The 13,101-nt window shown below is 48.7% G+C and overlaps 1 protein-coding gene across 48 annotated transcripts in view; it reads left to right on the top strand.

The window, feature by feature from the left end:
• SCRIB (scribble planar cell polarity protein) overlaps positions 1-13,101 on the top strand; it is a 240,891-nt gene that overhangs the window by 104,768 nt on the left and 123,022 nt on the right. For all 48 annotated transcript variants that reach the window (XM_037891689.2, XM_037891716.2, XM_043538871.1 and 45 more), the window contains one exon: positions 1,149-1,337. In XM_037891689.2, coding sequence (XP_037747617.1) covers positions 1,149-1,337 — 189 coding nt within the window. The remainder of the gene's footprint in view (positions 1-1,148; positions 1,338-13,101) is intronic.

Here is a 13,101-nt window from a genome sequence, read left to right as displayed (position 1 = left end):
GGATCAGAGGGTAATGGCTTGTAGAAAGTGGTGTTGGAGAGCTGCCTAGCAGCCTCTTGTTCATATTCTGACCTATTCATGATGACGATAGCACCTCCTTTGTCAGCCTTTTTGATTATGATGTCAGAGTTGTTTCTGAGGCTGTGGATGGCATTGTGTTCTGCATGGCTGAGGATATGGGGCAAGTGATGCTGCTTTTCCATAATTTCAGCCCGTGCACGTCGGCGGAAGTACTCTATGTAGAAATCCAGTCTGTTGTTTCGACCTTCAGGAGGAGTCCATCCAGAATCCTTTAGAAACAGACTCCAACGAGAGACTGCTGAATTGGAATTAATTTGCAAACTGGATACAATTAACTTAGGCTTGAATAAAGACTGGGAGTGGATGTGTCATTACACAAAGTAAAACTATTTCACCATGTGTATTCCCCCCCACCCCCTCAATCACTCTTGCTACAGTCTGTATGGTAACACCCATTGTCTCATGTTCTCTGTGTATATAAAATCTCCCCACTATATTTTCCACTATATGCATCCGATGAAGTGAACTGTAGCTCACGAAAGCTTATGCTCAAATAATAAGGTTCCACAAGAACTCCTTTTCTTTTTGCGGATACAGACTAACACGGCCGCTGCTCTGAAACCTGTCTTCTTTTCACACACTTCCCCCACCGTGCCAAGGAGTTATGGGTGAGCGCTCCCCACCCCCCTGCGTGCTGAGGAGTTGTGGGCAAGCACTCCCCCCGCCATCACGGGCAGGCACTCCCCGTATTCCCGCCGTTCTGCTGTCACACATGAGCCCCTCCCCCCGGCCATGCCGAGGAGTCACGCATGTATGTGCTCTCCAAGAAAACATGTGCAATCCCTCTCCCTGCCCACTCCCCGCCCCAGGAATGGCATGCAATCACTCTCTTTTCCCATTCTCCCCAAGGAATTGCCTGAATTTGTCCCAACCCCTGACAAATCTCTCTTGTGCTCATTCTCCGTTCCCTTCCCCCCTGCATAAACACATGGGCACCCGCTTTCCCTCCTGCCTGCATGCAGTGTCCTCTCTTCCTTGCACTGACCCTCACACTCCCTTCCCTCCCCTGACTCCCTGCGCATTCTTCTTGTCCCCCTACCCATTCTCAGCCCTCTTGTTCCTTCCAGGTGAGCTCCTCTGGGGCTGCTGCCAGGGATGGCCGGCTGAAGGTGGGGCTGCGGATCCTGGAGGTGAATCACCAGAGCCTGCTGGGAATGACGCACACAGAGGCAGTGCAGATCCTACGCAGTGTGGGTGACAAGCTCCTTGTGCTTGTGTGTGATGGCTTTGACCCCAAAGCCGCAGCTGCCATTGAGGTGAGAGCCTGGGGAGGGAGGGGCGGGGGGTAAGGCCAGCGCCAGGAGGAGCCCTGTGGCGGACAGGTTCCTCCATAAAAACACTGTCTTCATGTGTGTATGGAGTGACCCTCACAACTGCCACAAAGTGACACCCCACCCCAGGCTGACACCTACAGTGCAGTGAGTCCTTACGTTGGCACCCTCAGAGGGCAGAGATAAGGTGTCTGGGATGCTGTGTGGGGAATGTTGCCTGAAACAAGCATTTCTTGTGTTTCTACACTTTCATGTCAAATTTTTGAAATCCCGCCTTCCAGAAGGGCACGAAGAGCAGAAAGCCCTGCTAGGCAGCAGCAACCCTGAACCCATCGGAACCCACTTCTCATGAGTGGTGCAGCGCAGGCAGGGCTGGAGGGGGATTTGAAGCAGGACAGGGTAGGGACCTTACACACCAGTTTGGGGAAGGTGTTCTGTGCCTACAGGGCAGCATGAATGAAGATCCACATCTGTGAGAGAAGCTGGCAACAGTCAGTGGAGGCTGCATTGCTCGTGAAGTTGAGGAGTCAGGGACAATATGATTCAAGACAAGAGTAGACAAGTATGGAGGGACAGTGGTGAAGGTGATATATGGGAGCCAGGGGAGGGATTCATCAAGGGTGTGAGGTGGTCAGAGCAACAGGCAAAGAAGATGATTTTATCAGCTGAGTTTTGTAAGGACTGGAGAGGGGTGGTGGATGTGAAGGAGGCTGCAGCGATGAAGATGGGAGTATTCGCTTCATGGACAGGAAGAGAGGGTTGTATCTCAGAGATGTTTTGGTGGACAAAGGGGAAAGATTTGATCTTGGCCCGACCATGAGGAGCTAGAGAGAGGGCAGAACCAAAGCTGCCCCCACTTCGCAGGCCTGAGTATCAGGGAGGCTGGTGGCACTGTGCACAGTGACAGTGAAGGTGTGGAGAGGGAAGATCTGGGAGGGAAGATCAGGAACTCCTGTTGGGCCATGTTGAGACATCCAGGAGGAGATCTGAGATGGGCTGAAAGCAGATGGAGAGAGACCAGTGGAGAGGCAGATTTATGGATCATCACTTCCCATCTAATCTTGGAGTCAGAACAGTTGTAACAACCAGCACTGGTCTCCACAGATGGGGCCTTTCCTCCCAAGTGACTGAGTGACATGGGGAATGGGCCAAGAGTGAAAAAGGCGCATGAATTGATTGGGATGGAAGGGAGGGAAGAGCTGCACTGACAGTACCATGGCAATGGCATACATGAGCAGACAGGGCCGCAAAGACACCAGTACTACACCAGGAGGCTAGATCATTGCCCTGCTTGCAATCGATTTGGGTCTGGTGTATCAGGGGAAGGTGAATTTGGTGTTTAAGTGGCTCAGCAAAGCCAGGGTTAGCACCAGGGAAGCAGTGACTTACAGCCTCCTCTGGATCTTTGGAGTCTCAACCCTCCACGTGTTTTTCAAACAGTAAGAGATAAAGGCTTTTGGCCAGGCAGCACCATCTGGAATCAGCAATAAGAACTGTCCCAGACACGTTCCCAGAGCTGCAGTTGGTCTCTCTCCCAGACCATGCCTGGCCAGGACAATGGAGAAGATGCAGAACAAAGCATGCTGACAATGGCTGCCCTCACTGGCCACAGAATCTGTGAGGGTCTGACCCAGTCCAGATGCAGACTACACCCCAAGGAATGCTGCCTCAGGCAGAGATCTGACATACATGCCAGTAGCCACCCAAACCTCAGACCACTGGATCTGAGGTCCCTAGAATTCTGTCACTGACATGCTTCTGCTTTCCAGGAAGAAATCAATCAGTTCCACATGTCCTGCAAGCACATTCAGCAGTTACTACAAAACAGCTAATCTGTGGGCCTTGAAAAGCACATTTCTCTCTATCTAGGCACTTTGATTGGCTCCATTGCCATAGTATGTCTGCATCTCACAGATCTGTTCTGACACCCTTAGAGATGGAGAGCTGAGACATGAAGTCGGGGGAGTGACCTGCCCAAGGTGACACAGAGTATGGTAGACCTGGAGAGTGAACCCAGGCTTTCTGCTTCCCAGTACAGGGCCTTATCCATTAGGCCATCCTTCCTTGTGGCTAGTATAAGTGTGATGATCTGTAAAAAGCCTCAGCCATTTGCTAGCCACTGACACATGATGAGATTCTGAGGATAGCATCATTGATAAAGCCCCCTTTCAGCCATTTGATCGGTACCTGGAGCCTGAACTGTGTTCCCCCGACACAGACAAGAGCTATGTTCCAGCTGCTGAAGTGAGCACTGCTGTAGTTTTTCATGGTCAAGGTCTGAGGCTGGAAAAAGGAGTTTTACCTATGGTGCCTCAGTACTGCACTTTCCATTGGGATGAGGTGGTCCTCAGAACCAACCCAGCGTTCATTCTTAGGGTAACCCTCTCCGACAGAGCACAAGAGAGGCTTCTTCTTTGAGAAATGCAGCCATGCATTCCACTTAGGTGTGGACGCACCCAGCGCACGGCAGCCAAACAGTTTTGCTCTCCAGGATGCCTCATGTCCATATCCCTTCCCCTGACTATATGAGGTGGCGTCCCTCAGTTCCTTCTTACCACACTTGCCTTCTCTGCAGAGCCTACAGAGTCATCCCGTCTCGGCCCGTCAGCCCTGGAAAAGGATCTGGCTCTGGCTCAGTTGATGGCCTTGTCTTTGTCTCCAGATGATTCCCATGCTGCTGGGCTTTTCCTCCCCTTCAGTACCACGGGGTTTCAAAGTGTACCAAGTTCTTTTGCAATGCTTAGCTGCTTCCCTAGGTATACAAGAGGAGTTCTTGCAGAACACCCACAAATGAGTGGATATCCTGCAACTGTCTGCCCCTGGGAGAGTCACCCTCCCTATTAATGATACGCTTCTTGGAACTGGTAAAGCCCTCCGAAGCATACTGGCTTCAGTACCATCTAAGTGGCTAAGTGCATGGAAAAGTGCTACTTCCTTCCTGTGCAGATATTTGAGGGATTTTACTCCCATCCAGCCCCAAATTCTCTGGTTGTAACCACGGTGAACAGAGCCCGGCAGGGCAGGGTTAAGTCCATCCCCAAGGATAGGGACTCTAAATGATCGGACGTCCTGGGCAGGAAGATTTATACCTCATCTGCCTTACAGATGCTAATTGCTAATTAGCAAGACTTGATGTCCAACTACGATTTTATGAACTGGACATCTGTGTCGAAATTCGCAGACCATCTGCCTGAGGCTTTGCAAGAGTAATTTCGGGCATTTGTCACCAAAGGCTGCTTAGTGGCTAAGGCGTCCTTGCAGTCCACCCGAGACGTTGTGGACACCTTGGCCAGGGTGATGGCCTACGTGGTCACCATTAGCCGGGCTTCCTGGCTGCAGAATTCAAGTATTGTCCCCAGTGTCCAGCAAGCCATTGAGGATTTGCCCTTTGGCCTACTGCTGTTCTCAGACAAGACAGTTGAGATGCTGCACTTCTTCAAGAACTCCAGGGCTATCCTGCAGGTGCACCACTGTGATATTCAAGAGCAACACCAGCAGCCGTATTGTCCCCAACACCTGTTTGGTCAGCCCTCCCCTCTTCCAAGACAATGGGGCTACCCCATAAAGGGGAAGAGATCCCACAGGATGAAGCAGTTGGGCTTGGGATTTGGCCAGTCCACATGCCCTCCCCTGGTGCCCTCCAATTGCTCATTTTGACTCCTTGGTCCAGAGCACTGTTCAATCGTTGCTCCTCTCTCCCTATTCCCCCTCTTTGGGGTCACAATGCTTGAGGCTCCATCACCAACAACTGATTCCTAAGCACCATCAGATCAGGCTATGACATCCTGTTTCTCTCCACAGCTTCTCCCCACCCTCCGTCCCTATCTCTCTTCAGGGACTCCTCTCATGAGATACTGCTCCTTGAGGAAGTCTGCTCTATGCTGGCCCTGGGAGCATGCGAGGAACTTCTGCCAGAACACCAGGGTCATGGTTTCTACTTCCAGTACTTTCTGGTGCCCAAAGCCACAGGAGGGGTAAGACCCATCCTCAACCTTCGTGGCCTCAGCAAATATATCAGGTGCATGAGATTCCGAATAGTCACTCTATTGACTGTCCTCGCTGCGTTGTCTCAGAATGACTGGTTTGCTGCTCTGGCCATTCAGGATGCCTCCTTTCACCACAGACAGTTCCTTCAATTTGTCGTGACGGAGCACCATTTTCAGTACACAGCCCTCCCGTTCAGCCTTCTGCCCTCTGGGTTTTTAACCAAATGCATGGTGGTTGTCATGGCATATCTCAGGAAGAAAGGAATTCACACAATCCTGCATATGGATGACTGGTTACTGAAGGGCAGATCAAGAGAGGAACTTCTTGCTCATGTTGGCACCACACTGCACTTGCTCGACTGTCTTGGTCTCAGGTTAAACACCGCAAAGGGAATGTTGGCTCCCACTCAGAAAATTGCATTCATTGGGGCCTGTAGTGGTGTCGCAGTCGTCCCTTCCCACCCTGGTTTGGAGGGAGGCCACACTGCCTCACTGCGTTGCTGGGATCACAGCCTAGCGTCAGGGGAATTAGCAGAATAGGCTGTAGTGTCTTGGCTTTCATAACAGGGTGGAATCCCAAATAGTCAATGGGCCCTCAGGCAGTCTGTTGACTCTGGCCCTCGGGCGGGGCTGAGCTAATGAGCAGTCTGTAGGCTCAGTCCTCTTAATTGGGCAGGAGAGAGATCACTTGATCATTACCTGTTAGGTTCACTCCCTCTGGGGCACCTGGCATTGGCCACTGTCAGCAGACAGAATACTGGGCTGGATGGACCTTTGGTCTGACCCAGTATGGCCATTCTTATGTTCTAACCCTTGGGCAGGGGAGAGCTAACGAGCAGTCTATAAGCTCTACCCTTAGGCAGGGGAAAGCTAACAAGCATGCTGTTGTCCTGGCTGTGGCAGGCAACAGACAAACGCAGGCTTCGTAGCCTATGGTGGGGAGGCTGCCGCCCCAAGGGTGGGGTGGCAGGGGTAGGGGGACGCAGGCCCACCTGTCTCCACTATGTCCCAGCCCAGAGCCCTAACAGTGGCGGGGTGTCCCGCCTCTGGGTCAGCGGGGATCCTTCTGCAACACACTGACTGGCTGTTAAGCCACAACACCACCAAACTGAAGTCTGGTTTCTCTGGGCTACTTCCTACCTTAGTCATCTCTTTTCCAAATTGAAAAGTCCCAGTCTAATTACTCTCTCCTCATCTGGCAACCGTTTCATACCCCTAATAATTTTTGTTGCCCTTTTCTGAACCTTTTCCAATTCCAATATATCTTTTTTGAGATGGGGCGACCACATCTGCATGCATTATTCAAGATGTGGGCATACCGTGGATTTATATAGAGGCAATATGATATTTTCTGTCTTACTATGTGTCCCTTTCTTAATGATTCCCAACATCCTGTTAGCATTTTTGACTGCCGCTGCACATTGAGTGGATGTTTTCAGAGAACTCTCCACAATGACTCCGAGATCTCTTTCTTGAGTGGTAACAGCTAATTTAGACCCCATCATTTTGTACGTAGAGTTGGGATTATGTTTTTCATTGTGCATTACTTTGCAGTTATCAACATTGAATTTCATCTGCCATTTTGTTGCCCAGTCACCTAGTTTTGAGAGATCCTTTTTTTAGCTCTTCGCAATCTGCCTGGGACTTAAGAGAACTTTGGTGAGGGACCTTGTCAAAGGCTTTCTGAAAATCTAAATACACTGGATCCCCCTTGTCCACATGCTTGTTGACCCCGTCAAAGAATTGTAGTAGATTGGTGAGGCATGATTTCTCTTTACGAAAACTATGTTGACTCTTCCCCAACAAATTATGTTCATCAATGTGTCTGACAATTTTGTTCTTTACTATAGTTTCAACCAGTTTGCCCAGTACTGAAGTCAAGCTTACCGCCCTCTAATTAGAAAAGGAGTACTTGTAGTTGCCCAGATCACCTCTGGAGCCCTTTTTAAAAATTGGCGTCACATTAGCTATCCTCCAGTCATTTGGTACAGAAGCTGATTTGAATGACAAGTTACAGACTACAGTTAGTATTTCGGCAATTTCACATTTGAGTTCCTTCAGAACTCTTGGGTGAATCCCATCTGGTCCTGGTGACTTATTACTGTTTAGGTTTCAGAGTAACAGCCATGTTAGTCTGTAGTCGCAAAAAGAAAAGGAGTACTTGTGGCACCTTAGAGACTAACCAATTTATTTGAGCATAAGCTTTCGTGAGCTACAGCTCACTTCATCGGATGCATACTGTGGAAAGTATAGAAGATCTTTTTATACACACAAAGCATGAAAAAATACCTCCCCCCTGCCACCCTCCTGCTGGTAATAGCTTATCTAAAGTGACCACTCTCCTTACAATGTGTATGATAATCAGGGTGGGCCATTTCCAGCACAAATTCAGGGTTTAACAAGAACGTCGGGGGGGAGGGGTGTGTGGAAAAAACAAGGGGAAATAGGTTACCTTGCATAATGACTTAGAATCATAGAATATCAGGGTTGGAAGGGACCTCAGGAGGTCATCTAGTCCAACCCCCTGCTCAAAGCAGGACCAATCACCAATTAAATCATCCCATCCAGGGCTTTGTCAAGCCTGACCTTAAAAACTTCTAAGGAAGGAGATTCTACCACCTCCCTAGGTAACACATTCCAGTGTTTCACCACCCTCTTGGTAAAAAAGTTTTTCCTAATATCCAACCTAAACCTCCCCCACTGCAACTTGAGACCATTACTCCTTGTCCTGTCCTCTTCTACCACTGAGAATAGTCTAGAACCATCCTCTCTGGAACCACCTCTCAGGTAGTTGAAAGTAGCTATCAAATCCCCCTCATTCTTCTCTTCCGCAGACTAAACAATCCCAGTTCCCTCAGCCTCTCCTCATAAGTCATGTGTTCCAGACCCCTAATCATTTTTGTTGCCCTTCGCTGGACTCTCTCCAATTTATCCACATCCTTCTTGTAGTGTGGGGCCCAAAACTGGACACAGTACTCCAGATGAGGCCTCCCCAATGTCGAATAGAGGGGAACGATCACGTCCCTCGATCTGCTCGCTATGCCCCTACTTATACATCCCAAAATGCCATTGGCCTTCTTGGCAACAAGGGCACACTGCTGACTCATATCCAGCTTCTCGTCCACTGTCACCCCTAGGTCCTTTTCCGCAGAACTGCTGCCTAGCCATTCGGTCCCTAGTCTGTAGCTGTGCATTGGGTTCTTCCGTCCTAAGTGCAGGACCCTGCACTTATCCTTATTGAACCTCATCAGATTTCTTTTGGTCCAATCCTCCAATTTGTCTAGGTCCTTCTGTATCCTATCCCTGCCCTCCAGCATATCTACCACTGCTCCTAGTTTAGTATCATCCGCAAATTTGCTGAGGGTGCAATCCGCACCATCCTCCGGATCATTTATGAAGATATTGAACAAAACCGGCCCCAGGACCGACCCCTGGGGCACTCCACTTGACACCGGCTGCCAATTAGACATGGAGCCATTGACCACTACCTGTTGAGCCCGACAATCTAGCCAACTTAGCTACTCCCAGTCTCTATTCAAGCCTAAGTTAATTGTATCCAATTTGCCCGACAGTCTAGCCAATTTAGGCTTGAATAGAGACTGGGAGTGGCTAAGTTAATTGTATCCAATTTGCAAATGAATTCCAGTTCAGCAGTCTCTTGCTGGAGTCTGGATTTGAAGATTTTTTGTTGTAATATCGCAACTTTCATGTCTGTAATCGCATGACCAGAGAGATTGAAGTGTTCTCCGACTGGTTTATGAATATTATAATTCTTGACATCTGATTTGTGTCCATTTATTCTTTTACGTAGAGACTGTCCAGTTTGACCAATGTACATGGCAGAGGGGTATTGCTGGCACATGATGGCATATATCACATTGGTGCATGTGCAGGTGAACGAGCCTCTGATAGTGTGGCTGATGTTATTAGGCCCTCTGATGGTGTCCCCTGAATATACAACTACAACACCCACCTGCGGAAGTGAAGAAACAGATTGATAGAGCCAGAAGAGTTCCCAGAAGTCACCTACTACAGGACAGGCCTAACAAAGAAAATAACAGAACGCCACTAGCCATCACCTTCAGCCCCCAACTAAAACCCCTCCAACGCATTATTAAAGATCTACAACCTATCCTGAAGGATGACCCAACACACTCACAAATCTTGGGAGACAGGCCAGTCCTTGCCTACAGACAGCCCCCCAACCTGAAGCAAATACTCATCAACAACCACATACCACACAACAGAACCACTAACCCAGGAACCTATCCTTGCAACAAAGCCCGTTGCCAACTGTGCCCACATATCTATTCAGGGGACACCATCACAGGGCCTAATAACATCAACCACACTATCAGAAGCTCGTTCACCTGCACATCTACCAATGTGATATATGCCATCATGTGCCAGCAATGCCCCTCTGCCATGTACATTGGTCAAACTGGACAGTCTCTACGTAAAAGAATAAATGGACACAAATCAGATGTCAAGAATTATAACATTCATAAACCAGTCGGAGAACACTTCAATCTCTCTGGTCATGCAATTACAGACATGAAAGTTGCGATATTACAACAAAAAAACTTCAAATCCAGACTCCAGCGAGAGACTGTTGAATTGGAATTCATTTGCAAATTGGATACAATTAACTTAGGCTTGAATAGAGACTGGGAGTGGCTAAGTCATTATGCAAGGTAACCTATTTCCCCTTGTTTTTTCCTCCCCCCCTCCCCCCCAGACGTTCTTGTTAAACCCTGGATTTGTGCTGGAAATGGCCCACCTTGATTATCATACACATTGTAAGGAGAGTGATCACTTCAGATAAGCTATTACCAGCAGGAGAGTGGGGTGGGGGGAGGTATTTTTTCATGCTTTGTGTGTATAAAAAGATCTTCTACACTTTCCACAGTATGCATCCGATGAAGTGAGCTGTAGCTCACGAAAGCTTATGCTCAAATAAATTGGTTAATCTCTAAGGTGCCACAAGTACTCCTTTTCTTATTACTGTTTAGTTTATCAATTTGTTCCAAAACCTCCTCTAAGGACACCTCAATCTGGGACAGTTCCTCAGATTTGTCACCTAAAAACAATGGCATTTCAGGCCCTTTGCAATGCATGTCATACTTTTTGGGACCATATCAGAGGCTTAGTGGTTCACATACATAACGGACAATACCACCGCAATGTATTATGTGAACAATCAAGGAGTAGCGCACTCCAGGCTACTCTGCTGAGAGGCATGCATCTGATGAAGTGAGCTGTAGCTCACGAAAGCTTATGCTCAAATAAATTTGTTAGTCTCTAAGGTGCCACAAGTACTCCTTTTCTTTTTGCGAATACAGACTAACACGGCTGCTACTCTGAAACCAATCAGATTATGGGAATTCTGCCTTGAAGAGAACATTATTGAGAGCTGTTCACTTGTCCATAATCCAGAATCATCTCAGCAGGAATTTTTCCTTGAGTCACAAGTAGTCCCTGAAGACAAGTGTCCTCTGGCTTATCTTCACAGCTTGGGGCATCCTGATGATTGACCTATTTGCTACAAGGGACAACAGGAAATGTCATTGTTCTGCTATCGAGGGGGCCTCACTCCAGGCTCTTTGTCTGACACTTTCCACCTCTGCTGGCAGTCGGCTCTCCTGTATGCTTTTCTCCCAATCATCCGAGAAGTCGTCCTCAGCTGAAGGCAGATTCTCATTCTCAGGCAGTGCTGGTTCTTGGCCTTTTCACACTATCTATTCAGCCTCCAATACCACTTCCTCTCCATCCCAACTTAATCACAGCTGTACCTTGCATCCCGTGCTCAGCTCCCTACGACTCATGGCATGGCTTCTGCACGGCTGAATAAGGAGGAAGTTCGGCAGCTGTCCAGGCAGTCCTGCTCAACAGTAGAAAGCCCACTACCAGAATGGCCTGTTCAGCTAAATGGAAGCAGTTTTCAGTGTGATCTTTAGCCTATGGAATTCAACTGACAGTGGCTTTTATGTAGGACATCTGAGAGTACCTGCTGCTCCTTCAGTCGTTGGGGCTTGCACTTAGTTCATTGAAAGTGCATCTGTTTTTCATCCCCTGTTCAGGGAAGATCAGTCTTCTCCAGTGCCATGATAATAAGGTTCTTAAAAGGGCTCCTTCATCTACATCTTCTTCTGATCTGAGAGCCAGTTTCTCTGTGAGATTTTAACACGGGCGTAGCAGCTTTGACGGGACCTCTGTTCAAGCCCATATCTTGTCCCTTTCCACTTTTGTATCAAAAACTGAATTCCTGGTAGAGATAACATCCACAAGAAGAGTCTGTGAGTTGCAGGCTCTGATGTGAACCCATCTTGAGTTCCCCAGCGGTGAATACACAGTTCTCCAGAGACAACATTTATGACCACACCCAAAATTGTTGTTTAAAGTGGTTTCTCAGTTTCATTTGAACCAGGAGGTATATTTACCTGTGTTCTTCCCTGAATCACATCCATCTCTGGAGGAGCAGTGTCTCCATCCATTAGATGTCAGGCCACGTCTAGCCTTCTATCTGGACAGGACTAAATGGTTTTGTGCTTCACTTTGCCTGTTTGTGTCATATGCAGATCACGTAAAGGATCAGGCAGTCTCTTCACAGATGATCTCTAAATGGAAAACATCCTGCATCAAGACGGCACGTGAAATTGCTTTGGCTACGCCTCCTCAGTGGGTGTGAGCTCGTTCTACAAGAGCACAAGCAATGTCCATAGCTTTCCTCAGTGAGGTTTTCATACTGGACATTTGCAGGGCTGCTGCGTGGTCATCCATACCTATATTCATGAACCATTATGCCATCACTGCATCATCCAGGGCAGATGCAAGCTTTGATAGGATGGTCCTGCGATTCTTGCTTACATAGACTCCGAGCTCCGCCTCCTGGGGGTGTACTGCTTGAGCGTCACCTAAGTGTAATACACAGCTGCATCTACTGAAAGAAGAAGAGATGGTTACTTCTTGTAACTATGGTTCTTCGCATTGTGATGCAGATGTGTATTCCCTGACCCACCCTCCAGCCCCTCTGCATCAGAGTCTCATCTTGGTGTTTGGTGCAAAGGAATTGAGGAGGGTCAGGCTGCCGCCTCATATGGTTAGGAGAGGGGCTACGGCCATGAGATGCAAGCAAAATTCTCCAGCTCCAGCACTGGGTGTGCACACACCTAAGTGGAAATACATGTCTGCATCACATCTTGAAGAACCACAGTTACAGGAAGTAACCATTTCTGTTGCTGCCATCCTGTCCCAATCCCAAAATCATGTGGCACGGCATAACTGTTGGAAGAGTAATCAGAATATACCTGCACAGGACAGAGACCTGCAAGAAGTCAGTGCCCAGCCTGGTGTTTCACTCCTCAACAGTTCGGGGGGGAAAGCTGTCAATGACAATGATGGAAGGTGTCAGTCAGGGCTGGTAACTTCATGGGCAGAAAGGGCAGTGTGAGGAAATCTGGCCTCAGAGTGCACATTCTCCCAGCGCTGCCCAGTTGTCACAATGCCCTTGGCAGGTGCAGGGGAGGGCTGCAGTGAGCGCACTCACAGTCGTCCTTACACAGCCATGGGCCTGCACTCTGCAGAGTTACTGAATGGCTCTTGCTCCCCCAAGCCTGGCCCTCCCTGGTACACACATCCCCAGCACAGACTGCTGGGCGTGCAGGGCCTAGAGGAGACATCGCCACAGGAGATGCACTCTGGAGGTCTTTGGCATCCAATGCCAGTTGGGCTGCAAATCACACTGCTAGAGAGTTTAGGAGAAC

This window comes from Chelonia mydas, chromosome 2 (genome assembly GCF_015237465.2).
Source record: "Chelonia mydas isolate rCheMyd1 chromosome 2, rCheMyd1.pri.v2, whole genome shotgun sequence".
Classification (NCBI taxonomy): domain Eukaryota; kingdom Metazoa; phylum Chordata; order Testudines; family Cheloniidae; genus Chelonia; species Chelonia mydas.
Note: the sequence above shows the minus strand (reverse complement) of the source record. Positions and strands in the feature narration are given on the sequence as shown.